Genomic DNA, 26,796 nt, shown 5'->3' on the forward strand with positions numbered 1-26,796 from the left:
CACTGAGCAGGCATTGAATCACCCAATCACTGCAAATTCTTTTCTAAATAGAAAGTACTCCACAGCTCCTGATGGAAAAATTCCAGGGTTTGCAGCAAGTATCTGGCTCATTGGAAGAAGTAGGGTTTTTGGCAGGAGTGGTGCTCCTTGGCTTTATTTCCAGCACCAACAGAACTTCTCTGCAGATAACCTAGGAATAAACTTGGCAAGAATCTTGGGGGGTGGGGAGGTCTGTGAGAATGCCTCATACCCTCCCTATCTCTGGGCTCGGGGCCCCTACCCGGTGCAAAGAACAGGCCTCTTGTTTGGGAGGCTCAGTTGTGTTTGCTCAGACCCAGAGTGTGTGGGTGTTTAGCTCAGCCAGAGAATTTGATACACACTGAGGTCAAGGGTGGTATGGTCACAAGTGGGCATGAACAGGAGAAGCAAGGTGTGGGTGGGAGGGGATGGGTGTTCCAATCTGCCTCATTTTCCAGGGTCAGGAGCAATTTGCTTCTAAACAAAGCTTTGAGTGGAGACTTCAATGCTGTGTTGTTGAGACAAACCACGTGTAATTGGTTTCCCTGCTCACATATGGGACAAAATAGCCTGACAAAAGCGTCTTCGTGGAGGAGCGTTGATCCTGGCGTCACAGGTTGAGGGGTGCAGTCTATCATGGGGTGGTAGGAACTGGAGGTCGCTGGTCACATTGCATCCACAGTCAGGAAGCAGGAAGAAATGAATGATGGTCTTTAGTTTTCTTCCTCTTTTCTGAGGTTCAGGATCTGAACCTCCCAACCCACATGGAAAGGTGCCAACCATAGTAGGGCGGAGCTTCCTACCTCATCGAACTCAACCTAGAAAATCCCTCACAGATGTGAGCAAAGGCTTGCCTCTTCAGTGGTACTGGATTCTGTCAAGCTGACAACATTAACCATCATGCCATTTAACCTTAAGACAAATAAAAAAAATTTAGCTTGTCCCACTGTTTGTATGACTTCTTATGCTGTAGGCAGGTACAGTGACAGATTAACCAAAGGCAATGGAATTTAATGAAGAATGCAGAGTCCAAGGCCACCCACATTGTACCTGTTTGTGCTTTGTTCTTCTAATTTGTCTGAACTCCAGCAAGAGCCTTGGTTGGGGGGCAGTGCCCTCCTGGGGACGCTTCCCCACAACTTTGCTTTTCTTATCCAGGGGATACCATTTCACTCATGGTTGTGGTTTAAATGGTGTCATCACCACTGGTTATCACGTGGCCCTCTAAGAACGAATATATTTTCCCTCTAATTAAGGCCAGCGCTTGAAAAGATAAAGGGTATTATTGTAGGCGCTAAGGTTTTCATTAACATCGAAACCCCAGGCAAAGCAGGATCATTGCTGCGAAGTGAATCCAGTTGTTGCTGAAGACTTTGCAGCCCGCTAGGCAGAGCATCCTCAAGGTCTTTCCAAGACACCGCGGTTCGAGTCGGTTTGCCCACCGTCCATGGAGCAGTGCAAACACCTCATGACTGTTTCACGTGTCCTAGTGTCACTGGCATCAGCGGGTCACGTGCCAAGGCCACTTCTTTCTGCTAGTGTTGTGACTCTGGCTGGGCTCTGTCCTGGTTGCGGCTGATGCGAGCTTCTGGCTGCAGCCCATGACCCAGCACACAGAGCTCCAAAGGAGATGCCCACTTGGTGCCACTGCCCTGCAATTCTGGGGCACAGGAATTATTCCAAGGTGGGAGCTCTTGCTTGGGGCTCTCCTCACTGCTGCTTCCGCTGCCAGGAGAAGGTACAGTGACAGATCAGACACTCCTCGCTCCTTCCCTGTTCCCCTCTCCCCTCCCCTCCCCTCCCCTCCCCTCCCCTCCCCTCCCCTCCCCTCCCCCTGCCTTTCCATTTCTTACTTGTCAGGCTAGATTATCCTTTCTGTGTTCTTGGTCTAGCTAGATGTGTTGGGAACCAGCTCCCAGCACTTCCCAGCAGGTTCATTCATGCTTTTTCCTCTATGTCTAGATTCCTGCAGCTCTCTGAACAGGCCTGGGGGAATTGGGCCCTTATTTAGTTTAATTTTGTTTTTCTAATGCATTTCTTGTTTAATAAAGAGCTAGGCTTAGTTGCTTGAATTAAAAACAACAATAAAAGCGAGGGGAAAAAATCATCTCGTCTTTGTACAATTGTCATTCTTTTCTTGAATAGAATCGAAGAGGAACCACTTGGCCCAGTCTTGCCCAGTGTTTGGTTAGATTAGAGCTTCCCAGTGCTGAGTACAATGCCTAAGGGCCATGAAAGGAGGAGGGACCTTCGCAGACCGCCAACTCTAACCGGCTATGCATTGAGAGAATGGGACGTGGCTGTGACAAAGGGTGGAACAAGCCTAGGTAGACAGGACGAACTCTGAAAACCACCCAGGGCCGGCTGCTGGCAGGTTGGCAGCAGGATTGCTTAGGGAAGGCTGGTGTCTGGCTGCCTGAGCTGAAATCTTGGCTCTTGCTTTTGCCATCTGTGTGCCTTGCTGCATGTCAACCAATCCCACTGAGTCTGATTTTTTTCCTTTGTACACTGGAAATCAGAATAACACCTAGATAGCCAGGACTCACAGGTACCAGTACTGAGTGAAATGGAAAACTGTGCGCACAATTCCCATGCGCACAGTTCAGAGGATAACAGGAATCTGTCTCTGTGGTGCTGTGCTATAGGAAGTTGTACCCAGAAGGGACTCTAGGGATCAACTATTGTACAGTAGTTGGGTACCTGGGGCTCAGAGAACTGGGCCTTGGTTAGAGCTCTTGGTCACTTCAAAAGCAGGACCAGAGCCCTGCCTCCCACCTGCATAGCCCATATGGCCCTTCATTCTGCCCATGACAACACGCTCTTGCCCTTTATAATGAAGTATGCTTGCTCTGCACGTGGGATGTCAAACCAGTGAACAAGCATGTGTTTGGATATGAGCAAGGCCAAGATGGGAAGAGAAGAGGACGCACAGAGAGGCACACATGCGTATGTTTGTGGATCAAGGCGCCCACTGTGCCTTAGAGCCAGTGATGGCCTTAGGCTGCTGCAGGGCTCTACCTTAATGTGCTCAGGGTCCACAGCTCACAGCTGCCTCCTCTCTTCGTTTCCCGAGACCCCGAGGGACTAGGAAGCACACACAGGTTGTGTTTTATCCATGCCCTAGTCTTTGTTCCTGGCTGGCAGGAGGGAAAGGAGACGCGCTGCTTTGTGAAGGTGGATCCGGTGGCATGAAAATTGGATCTAAATTCTTTCTCAGCCCCACCCGAGTTCCATTATTTGCGAAAAGCCGAGTCCAGGTGCCTGCTAATTTTACAGGCTGTCGCTCTGCGGTTGAGGTTCTCTCCCTTCCTGGAACTGTTAGGGAGACAGACTGGCCACCTGCCCTGCTGGCCTCTGGGCAGCCTGAGCCAAGCACCTCATGGGACTTGCACAATGCTCCTCTCTTACCAATCGGGACCAGGCAGTGATGAGAAGAATTGCATGTAGGGGAGAAAGTCTAGACCAGTGGTTCTCAAACTGTGGGCCACGACCCCTCTGGGCAAGCCACTATCTCCAAAAATATTTACATATGGTTCATAACAGTAGCAAAGATACAGTCATGAAGTAGCAGTGAAAATAATTTTATGATTGAGGGTCACCACAGCATGAACCGTATTAAAGGGTCCCAGCATCAGGGAGGTTGAGAAGCGCTGGGGTAGAGGCTTCTGGGGTGTTTAAAGGACTCCAATATCTGATGCTAGAGATGGATTTTCACCTGGGGATTCTGCATACACACAAAGAATCAAAGGTCAGTGGCTGAGTTTCCTGGGGATGCTGCCAAGGCCTGTTCCCGATCCCCAGGTACCCCAGAACAGGAGGATACAGACATCATCCTTTTCCCACAAAACAGATTGTGCCTAGTGTGGAGCAATGGAAATGAAGTCAGAGACAACTCCAGGGCACTCCAGTCTGCCTGCTATAAGACACATGGGTGTGACTTAGTGTATCCCCGCATGCCCCAGCTTTGGAAGCACGGTCTGGTTCTTCGGCGCTTGTCGTGTGGTCTTGGTGAAGCCATGCTTAACCCCCTGGTATGGTTTTTTGATATGTAGAATGGCAGAAAGTTATACTTGTGCCCTGTATGTACAGAGGCAAAGACTCAGAGCTCTTACTGCAGATGGCCTTCAGCTTCCACATGCTAAAGGCACACCTTGGTGTAGGGTGGTTGGTGGGAGACAGGCATTTCCCCTTCGTGTTTTCAGACTTTGAATGACGTCAGGGTGTAGCCACACCCAAAGGGAGGGGAATGGGGGGCAAGTAGTAAGTGACTTCAACTTGACCTTGAGCAGACTCTGCTTTCAAGTCACAAGTATGCCTCCTTGCCATTACAAAAACCTCTCTCTCTCTCTCTCTCTCTCTCTCTCTCTCTCTCTCTCTCTCTCACACACACACACACACACACACTTGAGATTCAGAACATAAAACAGTCTTCTAGGCTGCCCTATTTGGAGGAGAAGCCTGGGCATTATTTTCTTCTTGAGCAGTTTTATGCCCCGGCTGCTTTAAAATGTTAGTATTTTTAATTAATGCCTCTTTATTGTCCCTGTTCTCTCAAGCTCTTCTCCTGAAGGGCACAGTTTTAGAAATCTAATAACAGAGTAGGTAGTGTTTATCGAGGTTCTTAGCTGAAAGCCAGCGTGCTTGCCATGTAGAAAGTGCATTTTAGATTTAAGAAAAGGGCAGTGTGACGTTAAGATTCTCGAAAAAGTAATCAATATTTCATTTCTTTCAAGTGGCTGGGGAAGGTTACAGAACTATTACAACACACAACTTTCCCTAGATACTATCTTTACTTAAAATTGACTGCTGAATACTTTGTAAAAAAATTTACCATTTATGCCTGGACACATCGTGAGGCCCGTGATGCATATCACCCCGGCAGAAATTAACTGTGGGTCGACAGGACCGTGAGTACTGCAGACAGAGCCAACGCTGCTGTCGGAGCATCGTCTTATCTTACATCCGTCGTCCTGTAGAGTGTTTCTCTAATAGACCTTGGGTTGATACGACCCCCACACCCACCCCTGGGTATTCTGTTAAACAACCAATCAAGAAGAGGAGCCCTTTCTGTGCCCATGGGACGGTTCTGCTGGCTCCCGGGCCCCGTGGCAGTGTGCTCAAACTGCCTGCACGCTGGGCCCCATAGCATGGATCAACTTGTCTTTGCTGAGACAGGCATGCTAGGCATTCAGTCTTCCTATGGGCAGGAAGGACAGCTCGTGCTCATGAACACCCTCATCCTACAGACGTTGGAAATTGATGGAGAAGTGGAGCCAAGGCCTCAGGGCTCTGGGAAGTCCACTCCACTATTTCTCTGCCTGTTTTCAGGACCACCTGTTTTTAAGATGGGGTCTATGGACCCCCTAGGTATCTCAGTGACATTTCTGGGAGTGTTACAATTTTCACTGTAATTCGAAGGTGTTACTGGTCCACACTCTTGGGAATGTGGGGAGAGTTTTGAATCCATGGATGCACAGTATGGCCTATAGAAGCAGAGTTGAGAGTCCGGCTGTCAGAATAAACCAGTTGATACCAACAAGTCTGCAAAATGCAAGATGGCAATACTCTCATCAAATCTCTCTCTCTCTCTCTTTCTCTCTCTGCCTCCCTCTCTTCCTCCTGTAATCCCAAAACTCAGATGGCTGAGGCAGAAGGATTGTGCATTTAATGCCAGCCCCATCTCAAAACAACAACAACACACTTTTTTTGTGTGTAAATATGGAATGGGCATATTCTTTGTAAATATTTAAATATTTCTCAGTTCAAACTTAGGATAAAAAATAGTCGTTGTAACTCACATATGTAAAAACTATTGGGTTCTCAAAATTTTTGAGAGTTTAAAGGGGTCTGGTACCTGATGGTTAGAGACCTTCTGTGGGAAGAGAGAACAGACTCTGGCTTCTGGGCTCAGACAGGCAGTGAGCTAGCCACTGGGGCAGGGTTGAAAACGCAGTTGTTCATGGTCAAGGGGAGTCCTGGCCAATGCATCTCATCTCTTTTTTCCCCACTGTGTCTGCCTTTGGAACAGTTTGAAAAACACTACCCTAGACAGTACAAAGAGCCCACCCCGGCTGCTTGGGCAGTGGCCAGGCATCTCTTACCTGCTTTGGCAAGGATGGGTCTCCCAAGAGCAGCCGGGCAGCTGAAGAGGGTGAGCCTGCTGGCGCTGGCGTTCTGAAGCTGTCCTGATGAAAGGCAAGGGGTTGAGAGCTCTCAGAGTCATTCTCCTCTGCGGATCTGCCCTCGGTCGTGACCCTGAGCTGCCCCTCCAGCCTCCTGTTGGGGCCCTGTTGGGGCCTCCAGGTTCTGGTAGCGTCCTTGGAAGGGATAGTGAGAATGACGAATTAGCTTCAAACTGAGAGGAGGCAGATGGGCAGAATATGGACCACTTGTTCCTGGGTGTTTTAGTCATAGTGGCTTCACCATCCTCAAAGTGACTCGTCTCCTTGGAGCCCTGAGAGGCAGACGCTGAGGGAGATGATGAGGAGGCAGAGGAAGAAGTGTTTGTTTCTGTCCGATGGACAGGTGGGCTCTCCTGGGCTTGGTTAAGCTGCAGGTATCCACATGGTGGGGACGTTGACTTCTTTATGGCTGGTGGGCTCAGTGTCCTGGGGCTCAGAGGTGGGCTAGGGGTGCTGAGAACCGCAGGGAGGCCTGGCTGGGACAATCCACTAGAGGAGGGGAGGCTCTGCAGCCTCCTGTCCCCTGGGGATGCCCGCTGTGCTCTCGTGGGAGAGGTTTTCCTGATCCCTGGAGGGCTTCTCTCTGGACCCTTCCTGGATGCTTCTGGAGAGTGTGGACCTTGTGAAGAGCGGGCCAGGCTTGGTTCCCAGGTCTTGCTTTGCCCAGATGTGGGGTTAGGGTGGTGCCAAGGGTTTGCCTTCTGGCCATGTTCAGAGAGCCTTGCAGCATCCTCCTCTGGTATCTGAATCTGAGCTCCAGCCTCTGCCTCTGGGCTTGAGCTCACTGCTTGCTGGGAGTTCAGGCCCAAGGTCAGCTTTCTGGAATTGCCCACATTCCTGATGATCCCTGGCCCAGTGCTGTGCAGCCTCAGGGAGCTGCCAGTGCTTTTGCTAGGGAGCAAGTCCATGGGGCTCATGGAGGCTCTCAGCTTGGGGGAAGCCCATGTTTTCCTTGGTGGGCCAGCTTCTTGCAGCCCTGGTACCAGGGTCTCGTCCACTGGGCTCTGTGCTGGCTGACTTCTCTCGGGGTGTTCCAGAGCAGTGAATGACTTGTCCATTAGGATTTCCAGAGGAGGTGGGGGGAGGTTCTCTAGGTCTTCCTCTGCTTCCCAGCTGTTGTCCTCACTATTGGATGCCTCTGCTGTAGGAAGGGAGGGAAAGGGGGGAAAGGGTGCAGAAGGCCTCCAGCCCATGCTCACCCTGAGAGGTTCTCTGCCTGCTGCTGGAGAAATTTGGGGCTTAGCATACAGAGGGGCTAGCCCTCTGTATATAGGAAATCTGGGAGGGATGGCAGGGACCCCCCACTTTCTGAGGCCGGGGCTTGACCCCAAGTTCCTGGAGTCCCTTGGCATCCTCAGACTTTCATTGGGACTGAAGGCCTCAATGAGCTTCTTCACTGACGTTCTGGTGGGACAGTCCCTGATGTCCCATTCAGTGTTCCTGGGAACCCCACTGTTCTTCTCACCACAAAAAATGGCATTTGGCAGCTTCCCAGCCTTCTTCTGGCAGGGCTGCTCATGGTCAGAGAGGTGACCACCTCTTTGCAAGATGCTCTTGTCTTGATTGGGCAGAATGCTGAAGTTTTTGGTGAGGGAGGCCTTGAACTTGCTGATGGTACTACTGGGACTTACCCTGCAGTTGGAAGGGGGCCACAGCACTGACGTCCTGGGTTGCAGAAGCTGTTCCCTGTTCTGCCTCTGCCGTGTATGACCCAGGGCATAGAATACCTCCAGTCTCTGACTGAGGTCTGTCTGAACCCTCTTCAGCTCCTGGAGGGTGGGGTCTTCCATGTGGCTCTTAAGACTTCCCTCTGATTGTGACCTCCTTTGTCTCTCAGGGGCCCTCCTGCTGCCACAGGCTGTGTTAGGTCTTGGAGGGACTATTGTTGTCCTCTCCTCCTCCTCATCCCAGTCCTGGGGTCTGGAAGGCACAGGGACAAACTTGATCCTTTCACTGATGGCTTCTTTCATCTTCAGAATCATTTCCTGAGCCTGGGGGCTCCTCAGCTTCCTGGAATATGGCTGAAACAGGCTTTCCCGGGTGGGAGGTGAGGACCGTGGTCTTGGAGGTGATGCTTTCTGTTGCTCAGCATGCAGATCCGTGCTGCTAACTTCATCTTCCTCCTCCGGGCTGCTGTCCTCATCTTCGCTCAGGGATGGAGCATCCACCAACCCAGAACTCTGAGAAAAATGTGTTTGCACAGGGGTATCAAACCCGAGGGAACTCCGCAGAATGCTTTTGGCAGCCTCTGGAGGCCTGGAGGTGACTGCTTCTGAGCCGGTGCTGGAGGCACGAGAGTGCCTAGCTTTATCCTGTGCCACAGGCTGAACCTTCGCTATCCTAGGCTTCGACAGGGGACAGTCTTGGTGTCTGTCTGAACCTGTCCAAAATGGACCTTTCTGCCAGGCATGCCCTGCCACCCTGACTTCCACTTGGGGTGCAGTCCCTGGCTTCTCTTCACCAGGCTCTGCTGCCAAGTCCCAGCTGGTTTGCTTGCCCAGCTTCTCCATGGATTGCACAGACTCATTGTCGGCACCGATGCCACTGTCCTCAGAGCACAAGGGTGGACCCTGCAGCCCAGGGTCACCGTGGCCCGTGGTCAGGCTCTCTAGTTGTCCCAGGGCCCTTAGGAGGCCTTCGTCTATACCTCTCTGGGTGTTCAGTTTACCCTTCAGGTGGCTAGCCACAGTGCTGAGACAGCTGCTGGAGCTCTCCAGCAAGGTCCCAGTGAGGTCAGCCACTGTGCCGTGGACCACCTGCAGCTTGTTGACTGTGTATTGCAGCAACTGTTGCAGGAGGTCTGGCTGTTCCCAGGGCTCACCTGTCCTGGACGGCCAGGCCAGATCCCCTCTAACTTCCTGGAGGAGCACATCTCCATCTTTGGAGATTTCTCCCAGGAGCTGGCTGACTTCCTGGAAACACAGCAGCAGGAAGCTGAGCATGGGTTGTAACAGCTCCCAGGTGTGGCTGGCCTGCTGGACGAGACGCAGAATCGCTTCGTATCTGGAGAGGCTAGCATGCAGATAGGCATACGTGTGCTGGTGGGCCTTTACCAGGGGCTCAGGGAAGTCCACTTGGCCTTTTGACTCAGGAATAGTTTGGTAGCAATGGCTCTGGTTGTCTGACTGATGGCACCTTGGTTTGTTGTCCCATTTTGAGGTCTCCTGGGGCATGTTTTCCTCACTCTCTCGCCAAGCAGAATCTGCTTCTTGTATCCCGAGGGAGCCATCTGCCCTGAATGACATGTCCGCAGCGGTGCGGCTTTGTGGAATGTTCAGCTGGAATCTTTGACTTTCTGGAATTGGGCCTTCCATATCTTCTGTGAGCTGACAAAGACCGTCAGACATGGTTTGGGGCTTCTTGGAACTCGCTGACTCCTCTGCTGGCTTCTGTCCCAGGTGCGGTTCCCAACCAGGGTCACAGAAGGTGGAACTTTGAACCAGCAAAGGGATGGGACATTTTTGCCTGCCCCTCTGACCTTCTGGCAAAATTGCTTTGGGCTTCTTAAAAAACTGAATGCCACTCTTGGCCACGCTGTTGACAAGGACACTGTGTGATGGCGTGCACCCCATGGTTTCAGCTTCTCACCATCTTCTCCCTTTGCAGTCTTTGGAGAATCCTTGGGACTGGGGACAGAAGTCTCCCTGGCTAGTCTATCCGGGCAACGCCAGTCCAAACTGAGTCCATGGTACACACTCCTAGACTTGGAGCCCGTGCCACGATGAAGAGGAAGACATGCCGTAGTCCTAAATTTTGCAGCTTCTGCTGTTAGTGAGCAGCGGAACAGTTCTGACGGGCCCCAGGCTCATGGATTATGGACCTGTGTTTTGCTCCTGCCCTGACAGATGTGGATGGCGAGTGAAGCTCTAAGCTTATTAGGGTAATCATGCCCCAGCCAGTCAGCACTGGGAGTGTTCTAATATAGAACTTCTCAGCATTTACTATCTTGGGAAGCAGATTATTTTTGCACGTGCTCATACTTTAATTCTGTTCCAATGCTTGCCATAGGAAACCTAGAGAAATGAGCCATAATTGTGAAAGGCTAGGCAAGATGTTGTGGGAGGGAAATGAGGGCTTGCTGATTATAAACCCTGGAAAAGCCATGCCCTTCACTGTTTAATAAGGGCAAAGCAGCTAAGGGTTCAGTTTGCTCTTATCAGGAAGACCCAAATGCTGGGCACAGTGGTGCATGACTGAAATTCTGCCATTCAGGAGGCTGAGGCAGGAGGATTGCTAGTCTGGTTACACAGTGAGTTCCAAGCTAGCCTGGGCTATAGAGTAAAATGCTGTCTTAAAAACAAAAGCAAAGCAAGAAAAAAACAAAAATACCAGGATAAGCAAGAAAAGCGACAATAGAAAATGGAGTCAGAACCTGGGCGGTGGTAGCACAAACCTTTAATCCCAGGATCTGGGAGGCAGAGGCAGGCAGAAATCTGAGTTTAAGGCCAGCCTGGTCTACAGAGTGAGTTCCAGCACAGCCAGGGCTACACAGAGAAACCAAGTCTTGAATACAAAACAAAATAAAAACAGAAAAATAAATAAGAAAGAAAGAAAGAAAGAAAGAGAAAATGGAGTCAGGTAGGAGGAAGCGTATGCTTCCTGGCCTGGAGGAGGAAGGCGGGGAAAGTCAACGTCATACAAGCTCATGCCTTGTCATTAGAACCTGTAGTGGCTCAGGGCCATGCTCCTCTGAGAAGAGACTTTCTGTTGAATTGCCTTATAGGAAAACAAACAAATCCTTGGCAGTGGAGTTATTTGTTCCTAAGAACATAATTCTAACACATTACATAGTCTTTCCCACCCCTTCCCACTATGTAGTCCTGGCTGGCTTGGATCTTGCTATGTGGATCAGGCTGGCCGTGAACTCTCAGAGATTCCCTGCTTCTGCCTCCTGAGTACTGGGATTAAAAGTTTGTATCGCTACATCCGGCTCTAATTCCTTGCTGTTGGGGAAGTCTAGAGCAGATATGTCTAATCTGCCATCTAACATGAAATAGGGAATTTACTTAAAACATTATTATTATTATTATTATTATTAGCTTGATTGCACAGTTCACAGGTGTGAACTTTGTGGACTACACCATCATGTTGTATTGTCAAAATATTCTAGAAAATAAGGCTTGGCAAAGGGAGATATGGGTTGATTTGGGGGAAATTATTATTATTATTATTATTATTATTATTATTATTATTATTAATGTTTTATTTTTGGAGACAGGCCTTACTGTGTAGCTCAGGCTGGCTTTGGGCTTTCCATAGTCTTGTCTTAGTCTTCTGGATAGATGAAAATTACAGTATACAACTTTGCAGGTTGAGTTGGGGGAACGTCAGAAAACTATTTAACTCTACTGAGGAAGAGGATTTTTGTTTTGTTTTGCTTTATTTTAATAAAGATAGGGCCATTCTATGTGGCTAGGGCTAGCTTGAAACACACAACCCTCCTGCCCCAGCCTCCTGAGTGCTGGGATTATAAGTGTGTACCACCATGCTTGGCTGAGGCCATCTTTAAAGTGGAGACAATGGTACTTGATCCGCTGGGTTCTTATGGGGTGTAATGGATCAATGGTCTAAATAACCACTCAACTCACTTTATTACTCCCCCAAAGCCCATGCTACACCACTTATAATAGGAAAAGTCCCCTGGAAACTAATGGTTTATCAAGGCCTAATCTTTTCTGAAAGTTTCTGGAAGAGCTGCCAACAGCGTATTCTGAGCCCTCTGAATCCACATCTGTCTTGTTTTGACCCCCCCTCCTCCATCCCCATCTACATGGAAAGGTCCTATGCTGGGTACCTGGCTGGTTCCCTGAGGCTTCACACTGACATTTCTCTCCTCTTACACATAATGGTTCCATCTTTCTGCAGAGGGCTACTATTTAACCATTTCTCATTTTTGGATGACTAGTTCGTTGTCAGTTTTAACTTTTTATAATAGAACAAGAACATTCACATTGGGCATCCCCCGAGGGCGCTGAGACTGAAGTTGGCATTCCCACCTCCATCATTTTTGCTTAACTGAGCTCTGGGCAGCCCGGAAGCCTTTGGAACAGAATGGACGGCGAAGCCACCTCCCTTGCTTGGAATAAGCGGGAGCCTGACTGCTGGGGCTCTGTGCAGAGCCTCATGCCCAGCACAGCTGGGGCCCCAGAGTGCATCATTAGCCAAGTTCCCAGGTCTGTTGATTTGAAGCAGAGCTCAAGGGAAGGCCGGCTGAAGCAGCGCCTGGGGGTGAGCTATGTTAGGCCGTGAGATGTTTTATTTGTCACCTTCCTGGGCTGGTGGGTAAACATGGGCTCTGCATGGAGACATCCTTCACACGCTGGATCTCACAACGAATAGAGCAGAAAGCTCATCTGGAGAATGCTTCATGCAAATGTGCTCCTTTTGGGACTGGAGGGTCCCACATGAATTAGCTGTGTACGAGCCTTTGATCTAAATGACGGAAAGTGTTTCTAAACCAATGGCTGGAATCACAGTATTTGCCCAGAAGTTCAGTTGTCAGCACTGCAGACCTCCCAGGCTGGGTTTCTCGCCGCATACAAATAGTTCAGAAAGCTGAGCATTTGTTGCCATTCATTTTGCATTAAGACCAACTTTTACTTTTCTTCCTTCTTAAAGGGGTTGTTTCACATGCTTAAAACAAAACAACACAAACCTCTTAGCAGTGAGAAATACTGCTACTTTGGATAAAACTCACATTTTAACACATGCCCTTTGGCTCATCAGTTCTAAGAAAAAAAAAATTAATGAGTATTGAATGCATGTGTCCACAGATAAATCAGTATGAGAATATTCATGGTAATCATATCCATAATATTCTGAAATTGGAGACCATATAATTGTCTGTCAACAGGGAAGGATAAGTTTGATATTTGTGCAAAATGGAGCACCACTCATCAATAAAAGGAGAAAATAAAGAAAATATACATGACATGGATAAATTTAAAAATGATCGTGATGATGTGGTGGGCGTGGTGGATCACACTTGTAGTCCTGGATACTCAGGCTAATACAGAAAGTCTTATTTAATCCTCACCTGCCTCAAAAGGAAAAACATGCCAATTGTGGTGGCACACAGTTTTGATCCCAGCACTCGGGAGGCAGAGGTAAGTGGATCTCTGCGAGTTCAAGGCCAGCCTGGTCTACAAGAGCTAGTTCCAGGTTAGTCAAGGCTACATAGCGAGACCCTGTCTCCAAAAACAAAACAAAACCCAGCTCCCCTCCAAATCCTTAGCCAGGTATGGTGTTGCAGGTCTCTAATACCACGACTTGGGCTGCTGAGTCAGGAGAATTACTGAGTTCATGGTGAGCTGGGTTGCAGAGTGAGTTCAAGACCAGCCTGGGATGCAAGCTGACATCTTGTCTCAAAACAGAGCAAAGCAAAACCTAAAAAAGAACGAGTGAAAGATGCCAGGCGTTGAAGGGTACACATGGAAAGAGTTCGTGTATGTGGTCAAGAGCAGGAAAAACTAGCCTATGATTATTGATCAGAAGAACGGTTTCTCTAGTCCGAACTATGGGCTGTGGAGAACTATGTGGACATGGAGAATTTCCTAGGATAGTGGAAACAGTTTATGTCTTGATCTGCGTGGTGCTTTTCTAGGGATATGTATCCTCGAGTTATACAGCGCTGTTATCCACTTCACCAACACTACACATACATTCCTAGTTACAGCACAGTCTTGTATACTTTGTTTTGTGTCAGAGAGAGTTCTAATTATGGCGCTGCTGATTTGGGTAAGGGTCCCTGTTTTCACTGGCTGTTGTTATATGAGCACTCTAAAACAAAAATACTATCTCATGTTCTGTCCGTATTGTGTGGGTCTCTCCATAGAGCTGCTTGAGTGTTCTTACAGTATGGCAGTCGGCTTTCCCAAAGAGCAAAGAAGAGACCACCATGCCAACCTTCATAAGGTCATTTTACTTTCTCCATATTGTATTCTTAACAAGACATTAGGGCCGGGTGGTGGCACACGCCTTTAATCTTAGCACTCGGGAGGCAGAGGCAGGCGGATCTCTGTGAGTTCGAGGCCAGCCTGGTCTACAAGAGCTAGTTCCAAGACAGGAACCAAAATGCTACGGAGAAACCCTGTCTCGAAAATAAAAAAACAAACAAATAAACAAAAAAAAAAAACCCAAGACATTAGGGACAATCACACTCAAGAGGAAGGTAAGCTCTACCTTCAAGGGGTCGTTAAAAATGAGGTCATAGGTTAAACTATGAAATCAAAACAGACTCATATAAATAAATGTAAATATTGCCGGGTGGTGGTGGCACATGCCTTTAATCCCAGCACTTGCGAGGCACAGGCAGGTGGATCTCTGTGAGTTCGAGGCCAGCCTGGTCTACAAGAGCTAGTTCCAGGACAGGCCCCAAAGCTACAGAGAAACCCTGTCTCAAAAAACAAACAAACAAAAAAGGTGTAAATATTGTTTTGTAATGTGCTTACTCCATGCCTTGTAATGAGTTAAATAAGTTTCCCCCTCCCCCCATTTTGGTTCATATGACCCAGATATAATTAGATAGTATGCTGGCTAATTTTATGTCAACTTGACACAAGCTAGTTTCTTCCTCCATAAGATCTGGTTGTAGGGCATTTCATTTTCTTAATTAGTGATCAAAGGGATGGGGGCATTCCATTGCAGCTGAGGCCACCCTGGTCCTGGGTTCTGTAAGAAAGTAGGGTGAGCAAGCCATGATGAAATCAGTAAGCAGCTCCTCTCCATGGCTTCTGCAGCAGCTCCTGCCTCTAGGTTCCTGCGTTTGAGTTCCTGTCCTGGCTTCCTTCAGTGATGAACAGTGATGGGGAGGCATGAACCAAATAAACCCTTTCCTCCCCAATTTGCTTTTGGTTATGGTGTTTCATTGTAGCAATAGAAACCTCAACTAAGAGCTAGCAAGAGATAGCTTCAATGTGGAATGGGTTTTGACCTGAAATTGAGTGTAATTTAAGCATAATCTAGAATTTTTTACAGACAGGATGGTTGAATTGAGTTTTTTGGTTAGCTCCTTTCCCTCAATGAAGTCACCACTGCAGATCACCGTTATTGCGCATACATCAGATATCTATATCTATATTTATATCATCTATATCTATATCATTGAAGTGGTATTCCCACACAGGAAGTTTTTGATGAATATCTTAATAGTTCTCCTAACAATTTACCCAATTTTCAGGTAATTTAAATAGATCGCAAATGACACATATTACTGATTTCCAACTTTGAAATTCTGCCTGTTGACACAGGGGTTAAAGGCTGGGGCTGGAAGATTAACTGGTTAATCTAACCAGTTAAGAGTGTTTGCTGCTCTTGCAGAGGACCTGAGTTCGATTCCTAGCACTCACCGTTGGTTACTCCACAACCGCCTGTAACTCCAGTTCCAGGTGATCTGACTCTCTCTTGGTGTCCACTTTCACCTACCCACACACTGTCCCCTCTCCCAATAAAAGTGGGAAAGTCTTTGTTTTCTTTGTTATTGTCCATCTGGTGCAGGCTCATGTGAGGAACTTCAGTGATGATGGATAGACTCATAAAGCTCACCTTTTCAAACTCTCCAAAGGGACATGGGAAATGATCTGATCTCAGACTCCTCTATCAATTCTTGGGAAAACCCCCTCTGATGCGCCTTGTGTTGTGAGACGAAGAAGCACAATCACCCGCGTTGTTTCTCTTAATAAAAATGCTGTTGAATTGAAAGTGCAACTTGAGGCTAGAGATTTCACATAGGCAATGAATGGAAGACTGTGCCACCCAACACAAGAAAACAAATTTTAAGGGAGTTTCTGTGAGATTCAGTGTTGGTATGGTCTGGAGGACTTAGCAAAACTTAGCTGGATATAGTTTAATAAAAGCATTTGAAAACTGTAGACAATATTTTCCAATAAAAATTTGCATATGGTATACGTCATAACACTATTCAAGATGAAGATGGCAACAAGCATGATGTTTGTCAACAGACCAATGGATAAGTAAGATTTGGTGTGCACACGTGGTGACAGACTGCTCAGCCATAAAAGAGGATAAAATAGTTTGCATTCTATACCTTGCATCAACCTTGAAGGTGTTGTGTGAAGTGGAAAAAGCTATACGTAATGGTTTGTGTACTGTGTGGTTCCATTCATAGGAAACACACAGAACTGGCAAATCTGTAGAGACAGGAAGACGATGGGTGTCGTCAACTGCTTGGGAGCATAGGAGAGGGGAGTGAATGTGTGTTGGGTGTAGGATTTCCTTTCGTGGCGATGAAATATTCTGGAACTAGACAGTGGGAGTTGAAAACACTGCTAATGCACTAAATGCTGCTGAAAAGAAAATAAATTAGTGAAAATGGTCAATTTTGTGTTATGTGTTCTTTTCCATAAAAAAGGAATGCATGCCATATAAGTTTTAGGAAACAGATAAGCTTAAAAAAGGGAAATCAAACTCTACCACCTATGTTTGTCTCTGTCTAGCCATCCTATTTCTGACTCAATGTGTACAGAGTTTTCTCTGCATGTATTTTACAACCTAGTTTTTCTTCTACTATGTCATTGGTTTATATTCATATTGTTCAATATACTTGACATTTTTTTTCAGTACCAAGGGCCATACCTAGGTCCTCCTCACAGATATTAGGCACACACCACACCACATCCCTGGCATTTTTTTTTCTTTTTGAGGCAGGGTCTTGCTACATGAGTCAGGCTTGTATTTTATTTCTGCCTCAGTCACCCAGGTAGCTGGGATTACAGGTGTCTGTCATATGCTGGCTACAGCATTTTTAACTGCTAAAATAATCATTGAATTTAAGGCTATTTTCTCTGTCCAGACTAGTATTGAACACTCAGGTTAGATCTATGATGAATAATGCTGACACATTCTTGGGTGTAAATCTTTGCCCACATCTGTAACCATTTTCTCAGAAAAAAAATAGGCTATTAACGTGCTAAAGTTCATGTAGATACCAAATAAATATTTGAAGAAACTCACAGAGTTATTTTTTAGGACTGTTTTAGAACAAAAGAGCAGAATTCCTGTAAACCCCCACTTCCATGCTCCGTTTCTCCTGCTATGAATGTCTCACTTTACTATGGTACTTTTGTTACATTTAAGGAATCACTAACAATACATACTTGTTAAAGCAAGTCACTGCCATGCCCCATACCTTATTGCTCAGACTTAGAGTTTACCATGGTCTCCTTTTGTCCTGAGTTCCCATCTCTGGGCACATTACATTTGATAGTCATGTCTCTGTAGATTCCTCTTGGAGGTAAAGTTTCTCAGAGGTCCTTTGGTTTTGGTGACCTTGACAATTTCGAGCGGTACCAGTCAGATTTATTGCAGGTGATGTTGTCATTTATCTAATGTGTTCTCCCATGACTAGATGGGGCACGGGTTTGGAGAGGATGCCTACAGAGATAATGTGCCAGGTTCATTCCACCACGCAGTCTGTCAATATGATTTGTGACCCTGGACGATGAACTTGTTCACCTGGTTGCACTGAGGCAGTTTCTAGAGGATGCTTCCCTAGAATTATTTCTTCCCCCCTCCATCTGCACTGTTTGGGAATAAGTCACTATGTACAGCCACCTAGAGGGAATGGGGAGTTACACTCCTCCTGGGGTAAACACTTTTAAAGAGGTTGCTGTAGTTTGTGACCTGACTTTCCAGAAAGACGACGCCAGTTTTGAATCCTGGCACCAGTGTGAAAACATCCGGATTTCTGCAAGCTTGCTGGCTTTTGCTATTCGTCTTCATATAAAGTCTCTGTGGATTCAAGAGAGGAATTGCACCTCGTTCTAGCTTATGTTTAAAAATGTGTTTTGTTCACCATTTACCCACTTGCTTTCAGAAATCACCTGTACATTTCCTTCGTTCATTAAGAGAATGACGTGTTCATGTTCATGAATCTTCACGATATTGTGCTGGGGAGGTAGGTAAAGGTGGCTCAGCAGGTAAAGGGCCTCACTGCCAAGCCTGATGACTCAAGTTTAATCCCAGGACTCACGTGGTGGAAGGAGAGACTAGACTCCTGTACATTGTCATCTGACTCCCATGTACAGTGCTGTGACCACACACATGCACACACACAAATTAAGTATAATAAAGTTTAAAAATATTACCCACATTCCTAGTCAGTTTATTATTATTTATTAACTAGTATTAATAGTTTTAAAGTTTTGTCTTGCCTTTAAACATTATTGTATAGTGCCGTTAGCATTTTATGTAATTGATCAGTCTTTTCTCTTTGTAATTTCTTTCTTCATTGTTATTTCACAGCATATATGTGTGCATGTATGTATATGTATGTACAGGTGTTCATGTATGTACAGCTCTAGGTACATGTCTGCCTGTGTCTGCAAAGGTCAGAGGTCAATAGTACCTGTCTTTCTCAATCACTCTCCACCTCATACTTTTGAGAAAGGATTTCTCACTGAATGTGGAGCTCACCGATTTGACTAGCTTGCCAGGAGCCCTGTGGTCCTCTTGTTTTGCCTTTCCAGTTTGGGAGTACAGGTGTGTGCTGCCATGCTCAACTTTTATGTAGGCACCGGGGATCAAACTCAGATCTTCTTGTTTCTATAGCAAACACTCTTCTGACTGAGCCACTTTCCCAGATTAAGTTTTTACTTTGTGAACTATTCAAATCTGCTTATATTGAAACAGCCATTCTTTTAAAAAGTTGAGCCATGGCATAAGTGGCCCTGGTTTCATGGATTTGAACCTTGTTGCACAAATAGGAAACAATGTATATATTTCAGGATGAATAACTCTACATTATAGTCCCTTAGGTACTTAGGGGATTCTTTACTATTTTAAGGAATCTCAAAATGGAAATGAACTGGATGACATATGATAAGTTCTTGGGCTAAAACTGATAAAATGATGAACTAATAGTAGAATTGACCGTGTGTCAGCACTGGAGATGTAAGGATAAATGGTAGGTCGGGGAGAGCTGAGCTTGTGAAGTCAAGAGATTGGCTTTTCTTTGAATTAGTTTATGTTATGTTATAAAACACCATAGTTGAGTGTGGTGGTTTGAATTAAAATGGCCCCCACAGGCCCATTGGGAGTGGCACTATTAGGTGTGGCCTTGTTGGAGGAGGTGTGGCCTTGTTGGAGGAGGTGTGGCCTTGTTGGAGGAAGCTCAAGGCAGACCCAGGGTCATTCTTTTCCTACTGCCTGCTGATTGGCTCCTTCTCCAGCACCATGTCTACCTGTGTGCTGCCAAGCTTCCTGCCATGATGATAATGGACTAGATCTCTGAGCTTGTAAGCCAGTACCAATGAAATGCATTCCTTTAGAAGAGATGCCATACTAATGGTGTCTCTTCTCAGCAATAGAAACCCTAACTAAGACATTGGGGCAACACCAACCACTTTCAGGTTGTACTACAGTGCTATAGTAATAAACCAGCAAGATATTGGCACAAAAACAGATTCGTTGATCAATGGAATTGGACTGGAGATCAAGACATAAATCCACACACCTTTGGGCACCTGATAAAGAAGTCAGAAGGAATAAAGACAGCAGCTTCAACAAATGGTGTTGGTCTAGCTGTATGTTGGCATGTAGAAGAATGCAAATGGATTCATACTTATTGCCCTGACAAAACTCAACTCCAAATGAATCAAAGACCTCAACATAAAACCAGAAATAATGAACCTGATAGGAGAGGAAGTAGAGAATAGCCTTGAACTAATTAGCACAGGCGAAGACTTTCTTACCAGGATACAACAGCACAGGCACTAAGATCAATAATTAATAAATGGAACCTCATAAAACTGAGTTTCTGTAAGATGAAGGACACTGTCATTTACACAACGTGGCAGCCTACAGAATGGGAAAAGAGTTTTTTCAACATCACATCTGACAGAGGGCTAATATCCAAGATGTATAAAGAACTAAAAAAAGAAAAATCCTAGATATCAGGAAAACAAACAATTTATTTATTTATTTAAAAAAAACAGATACAGATCTAAACAGAGAATTCTCAATAGAGGAGACTCAACTGACAGAGAAACACTGAAGAATGCTCAACATCCTTAGCCCTCAGAGAAAATGCAAATCAAAATGGCCAGATCAATAAACAAGTGACAGGTCGTGCTGACAAGGGTGTGAAGTAAGGGGAACACTCATCCATTGCTGGTGTGAGTGCTAACTTGTACACAGCCACTATGGAAAGCTGGGTTTTTCAGAAAGGACTGTCTCATCTTTAGTCAAGTTCAGCAGTCATTTCTCTGTGGGTCTACATGTCCAGTTCATCAGGCAGTCCAGGCAAGAGCAGCTTCTTGCTCAAATGGCTAACAAACTCCATAAGAAGCCTCTTTGATGCCCATTTTCCTTTTAAAATAGACTGGTGTTGCCAGGAGCATCTGTGTCTCATGGTCATGAAAAGTCCTAAGTTCTTAAACATATTTATGCCATATTCTGTAGCCTTTAAAAGGTTTGAAGAATGCCTCTCCATCTGAAATACTTATCTGTCCATCTAGAAAATCTAACTAACATGACTACAAGCTTGACTGTTATAAATGACTCTATTAACCTATATTTCTTGATTATACATTATATTTTTAAATGAGCTGCACAATTACAATACCTTAATCAAGAGCAGAAATATACATATAACAAAACTGACCTTAAATTTGTATCAATAAACCAAGATCCATACCAATGCAAATCTGTATAGCATATCCCTCTTTAAATATAAACAAACATTTATAAACAATATTTGGAAATATGGGCGTAGTTCTGCCAAACTGCTTTCTGTTTTTTGTTGGGTGAAGAAATTTTTGGGGATGTTCATGGTGACCTTTCTGGGGGGTTTTGGTGCATTAAGCCATATTAATCTGGAAATAATCTACAGGTTCTCATCCTCTGTGGAAACAAAAGAAGAACCTCTTTTACAAAGCAACTTATTCTTAGACTCAAATTTTGAAGTCAAGAAATCTTTAAAATATCTATGCTGGTTTAGCTTAGCAGCCCATGCAATGAAATGTCTCTCTGTACTTAGCTCCTTCACAGTCAAAAAATTCAAAGTAAACACAATAATATACATAATCCAGACTCTCTGTGTATATTTCATTTTCATGTAGCTTATTATTTTTTTACTCATTTAATCTATGACTGTCTGTACTGTCTCTTTAAAGACTTTACTTTTTAAAAAAAATACCATTTACTTCTTTTTATAACTGTCTATAGTCTTTTTCTTCTCTCTCCCAAGCCTACGTACATTTATCCAACACTATCACCCATTTAGAGGTCTTTTCCATCTGAATTTGTCTTTATTGTGTAGTTACAATTATTTTCTGACCAGGAATGCTTATTAAAATGCTATGTTTTTTTTTAAAAACCTAAGCTGCAGCATTGCTAGGGTATATATGGCCCTACCTGCTTGCTCTGCCCAGCCCAGCATGGCAGAGCTGTTTGTTGCCTCTGAGAGCCATGCTCACAGCCCCATTTTTAGGCACACAGCAGGTCTATGTTGCCACTAAGCAGCTTGTAACATGCTGCTTACAAACCTCACTTTATAAATGCTGAGCCTCCTGAGAGAGCCAGAGGTCATGCTGGCAGCACAGCCCAGAAATCTGGCATTTCAAAGCTGTGTGGCTTTTTTTCTGCTACCACTAAGTCAGGAAAACCTCTCTTAAAGAAGCTATGTTTCTCTGCTTGCTTCTAGCAAACAGAGCCCACCCAAGAAAGTGCTCCTACCAAACCATGCTTAACTGTTCTTTTGGGTGTATAGAATTCCTTTTCAAGCTCTCTCAGGTTTTAAGTGGATTTTAGTTGGTCGGTTGGTGCCAATTTGTTGTGGGAGAGGGCTGCTCGGTCGTTTGTATGTGATTTTACTATGTTAAAGTTAAAACCTTCCTTTTTACTTAAACAGAAAAGGGGAAATGATGTGGGATTCCCCTCTGTATGCTGTGACTACCATTGGTTAGTAAAGAAACTAGTTTGGCCTGATAGAGTAGGTAGGTAGGGAAAACTAAACTGAATGCTAGGAGAAAGGAGGCAAGTCAGAGAGAAGTCATGGAGCCCCACTGGAGACAGACTGTACTCTGGAGTAAGGTGGGGATGTCTGAAAGGAGCCAGTATTATACAGAACATCAGAGCCTGGGGAAGTGTTGGAGGGAAGCCACAGGGCCCCATGTGAGCAGGGCGTCTTTATGTCCCATGTCTGATCTCACCTGAGAGTAGAGAGTGTGATGCTTAGGAGGAAACAGTCTATCAAGCTTTGGACAGAACCGTCCTTTGTTGTGTGGACAAGGCAGGGTAGGAATGGTGCCTCTGTGTGAAATAATGGAAAGACCTCCAGGCTCTGCTGCCTCTGTCTCCCACAGGTCCAAGCAGCATAGGAGGACACTGTGATGTTCCAAAGCAGTGGTCCTCGGCCTGTAGGTCACACCCCTTTGGGGATTAATTATCAGATATCTACATTCATAACAGTGACAAAATTACAGTTATGAAGTAGCAATGAAATAATTTTATGGTTGGAGGTCACCACAACATGAGAAACTATACTAAAGGGTCAAAAAATTAGGATGGTTGGGAACCACTTTTCTAAAGACCTCCATGCAAAAAAATTTCTTTAGAGCAATAAATAGCATGAATAAGTCAGTCTAGAATGAGATATGGGAGCCAGGAGGACATAAGGGCACTCAGGACAGAGAAGTTATGGTACATGAGCCACCTAGGTCCAGGTATCTCATTTTTCTAAATTTTTTTTTTTTTTACAAAAAGTATACTTATAGCTGACTCTTTCTATTATCTCTTAAGACTTTAGTTTTGAACCTCTACAAATTCAGCAGGTTTAGTAGCAGATACCGTTCCTATCAAGTCCTGATGTATAATATAAACCCTCAGCACGTGTATTGACTTCAAAAACCTCTTATCACCCTTGCATCTTTTCATGGTCTGTATGTATTCATTATACATGTGCTGGGTCTCATGAAGATGATACATTTGGATTTCAAGTTCATTAAAGCCCAGGCTGGCCTGAAACTAGCAGTGATCCTCCTGCCTCTTCCTCCTAAGCAAAACACCTGACACCTGTGATATCCCCAGATGCAGACAGCACAAGTTCACACAAAGAAGGGGACCCATTATACAAGACCCCTGCAACTTAAGATTGAATTCCAGAGAAGGGAAAAAAAGAGAGAGAGAGAGAATTTCCAACCTAATTGTGAGTGAATTATAAACTTGAATTGACTAAGACATGACTGTATTTGAATGAGTTTATCTGAAAGTAGCTAGATTAAATTTTCTCTGCTTTGAGGCAGAACAGAGGCTCAGGGAAGAAATTGCAGTCAATTACAGGAAAATAGAGAAAATTACATTTTTGCACACTCAAGTCAGTAGCTGTGAAATTTGTGTTGGCTCCAATAATTACAGGCAGCCAGGTGTCAGTAAAATCTCAAGAACAGACCGAAAGATCATTGTGGGCAGTTTTTTTCAAGTTATTGCCTGATCTGTGCTGTAACTGAGGAGGTCAGTGCACTGTCATCACTAGATGTCACGGTGAAGTGAATTCGAACTCCGGTTGCACATCTTCCCTATGTCTCAGAGAGCAGTCAGGTCTCAGGAGGCAGAGAAAGCTTATTCTTCCAGAGTTTTCAGACCCTGGTCCAGGTTATAGCCTATGACTAGCAAGAAGAAAACAGGAAGCTGTGGGTAGTGTTGGAATCCTCTTCCACACCTCTTCCCACCACCACCAAGACCCAGAGGAGCGTGGAAAAGAGAGAGCTTGGATATAAATTCTCTCATCTTCCAGTCCTGGTCTCTGTGGTTTTGCTGCAGACCCCCTTGGGAGATCATAGCTCCTGCAAGGCGGCCTTCCTTCTCCACACATTCACGTGTCATTTGGTCTCACTCCTGGACTCTCGCTCTGTATGCTTTTAGTTCCGGGTAGAAACGCACTATTAGTCAGGCGGTGGTGGCGCACGCCTTTAATCCCAGCACTTGGGAGGCAGAGGCAGGCTGGTCTTTGAGTTAGAGGCCAGCCTGGTCTACAGAGAGAGTTCCAGGACAGCCAGGATGGTTATAGAGAGAAACCCTGTCTCAAAAAACAAAACAAACAAAAATCAAAAACAACAGCAAAAAGGAAACTCATTATTAAACTCCCCTTCTTCTTGGGGAGGCTCCAAGGCTTTGTCCACCATCCTGAAAATCCTGCCTTTTGTAAATTCTCCTCAATTCACTGTTGTCTACTGTGATGTCCTGGCCGATGTTCTGGGGACTGGTATAAGACATCCCGTGCTGTCTGCATGGATGAGGGGTGGTGTACAATATTGATGAAATGAAAGATTCTCTTAGGCAGACAAATCTGAAGCCCTACGTGAGAAGGGCTGTCAAGTCTTGACGAGCCTGCTCTAGTAAAAGTTCTGGTTGTGGTTCCAAGTCTATCAACTCTCAGATCCTTCATTATAAACAGTAATTCCTACAGATGCGGAAAACGACAATCAATAAAAAGTTCACAGTGATCAGCAACGACTCCTAAGCTGAGCGCTTATGTTGAGTTGACAAGAGATGAGAATTCGCCTTTGCATAGGAAGAGGGAAGGTGGGGGCAGCTTGCCATGTCGAGCCTCTGTTCTGTTATAGCCAGTGGTATTATTTCAATAGAAACTGTGATCCCTCCAGTTCCTAGGCAATAGTTTCCCATTTGCAGAAAATTCCAGAAGCTTGAAGGCCTCCACGACCTTGATATACAAGATAGAGGGACATTGCCTTAATTTTTAACATTCTACTTTTCATTAGCTGAACACTTTGGTCTGAAAATAACAAACATACCATCCTGATAACTGGAAGAGGCTTTGGTGGGGGGCACTTGGTAGGTAGCATCCTTCTAGATACCACACAGCAACAACCGGGTGGAAAAGGGCGATGGTTAAGTGTGCCGAGCATGTGTCTGTGCTGTGTGTTGGGTTTACCTCCACAGTACCCATCCTGGGAAAGCCATTCAGGCAATTTTCATCTGAAAAGCAGTTTTTATCTCTCCAGAGACTTGCCATAATTTGCAAACCCTGGGCCTGGCTGGGGCGGGAGTGATGCCATTCTGAAGCTGATCTGTTTGCTGGAAAGATGCCCAACAAAGACTCAGCAACGTCCATTTCCCGGCCCTGTCCCCAAGAGCACACCAGAAGGGAGCAGCTTCAAAACGTTGGGGTGCCCTTTGTCTCTCATTAATCAAAGGAAGTCCTCCAGCCTTGTCTTGGGTGATGTGAGAATTTAGGCAAAGAGGATTGTTTTGTTTTCCCAAGGTGGGTCCTGGTAGCAACTGCACATAGCCAAAGGTCTTCGGTTACTTCAGTTAAATTCCTGAAGCCTCATTTTTCTTATGATGGTCAATCCCATGGAATCAGCAAAGCTTCCTCTCATATACCTGATGAAATTGGACCCAGCTTCAGAAAAGCTGATGTGGAGGGAGGCCTGAGTGGGAAGTCAGGGTGATGGATCTCTTTAGTAACTTGTCAGTCACTGTAAGATTCTCTCTTTAAGCATCTGGCTTTTCTCCATTGTGAAGCAAAGGGCTTGTTGGGGTAACTAGAGTTGTCCCCTCTTAATCCTGCCTGCCTAGTAGGTTAAGGGTCATAATTAGTAGTGCTTGGCCCTTTAAATCTCACATCTACAGCATCATAACTATATCACTGTTATGCGTTTGTTGCCTATGGGGATGCTGGCTAGCTGGGACTCTCAAAGGGGACTCCACCAAAGGGAGGCAAGTCAAAGCCTGCCATTACCATCGTGGCTTTCTGTAACTGGAATCTTCCTAGAGCCAGAGGGAGCCCATTATGAAAACACCCATTTCCGTGCGCTCCCAACTACCACACTAAGCACTGGACTCTGCTGAGGAAGGTCCATGAGGGACTGATTTGTTTTTTTTCTGGGTGACACTGAGGAGACAGTCACATGATTTGGGTAAGTCATTTTATAAAATGAATCTGTCTACTCAGACCTCCAGTGAAACTCCTTTCTGCTAAGGCATAAGTGGATAACCTGATCAATGCACACAGAACAGCCTCAGACAATTGAATGTGGGCATTAGTAATCGGATGCATACACTGCCCTGCCATATGTCAAAGAAATTATATATATATATATGAACTATATATAATATTCATCAGAAAGTCAGAACAGTGCTCCAAACTTGAACAGAGTATTGAAATTCCTCCACAGTCCATTCTTTCTTTTGATAATAAAGAAGGCCCACAGCTGTAAATTATGTATAATGTCTTCACCACTGCAGTATCAGAATAATGTTCTTGTCTTCAAATCCCTTGTGCTCCACCATTCTACCCACCCTCGCTACTCTTCTTTAATCCTGGCAACCACTGAGCATTTATTTATCTATATTTTGGTTTTCCAAGACAGGGTTTTTTGGTGTAGCAGCTCGGACTGTCCTGGAACTCTCTTTGTAGGCCAGGTTGGCCTCGAACTCACAGAGATCCACCTGCCTCTGCCTCTCAAGTGCTGGGATTAAAGGCTTATGCCACCATGCCAAGCCCACAGAGCATTTACTTTTTGCCATAGTTTCATCTTCTCCAGGATGCCAGTCGAAGAGAGTTCCATTCACTACTGCCCATGCCAGCTGGGATGCCAGTTAGCTGAAGACATGC

At 45.6% G+C, this 26,796-nt stretch overlaps 1 protein-coding gene across 1 annotated transcript; it reads right to left on the reverse strand.

Annotated features, from left to right (window-relative positions):
• Positions 1-212: 212 nt before the first annotated feature.
• Pcare (photoreceptor cilium actin regulator) lies at positions 213-10,012 on the reverse strand. Its single transcript, XM_041631270.1, has 2 exons — positions 6,120-10,012; positions 213-1,743 (listed from the first exon to the last, which is right to left on the reverse strand). Exons 1-2 carry the CDS (start codon positions 9,770-9,772, stop codon positions 1,554-1,556), a joined length of 3,843 nt encoding a protein of 1,280 aa, XP_041487204.1. The 5' UTR covers positions 9,773-10,012; the 3' UTR covers positions 213-1,553.
• Between the last annotated feature and the right edge of the window lie 16,784 nt (positions 10,013-26,796).

Source organism: Microtus oregoni, unplaced genomic scaffold, assembly GCF_018167655.1.
Source record: "Microtus oregoni isolate MIOR12 unplaced genomic scaffold, Mior012 000036F_ref0000092, whole genome shotgun sequence".
Classification (NCBI taxonomy): Eukaryota; Metazoa; Chordata; class Mammalia; order Rodentia; family Cricetidae; genus Microtus; species Microtus oregoni.

Bases quoted from the DNA above. Each gene is read 5' to 3' on its own strand.
- Pcare (XM_041631270.1), bottom strand. From the start codon at position 9,772: ATGGGGTGCACGCCATCACACAGTGTCCTTGTCAACAGCGTGGCCAAG. The intron at 1,744-6,119 runs GTAAGAGATGCC...TTCTCCTGGCAG, and splicing joins ACCCATCCTTGCCAAAGCAG to CGGAAGCAGCAGTGAGGAGA.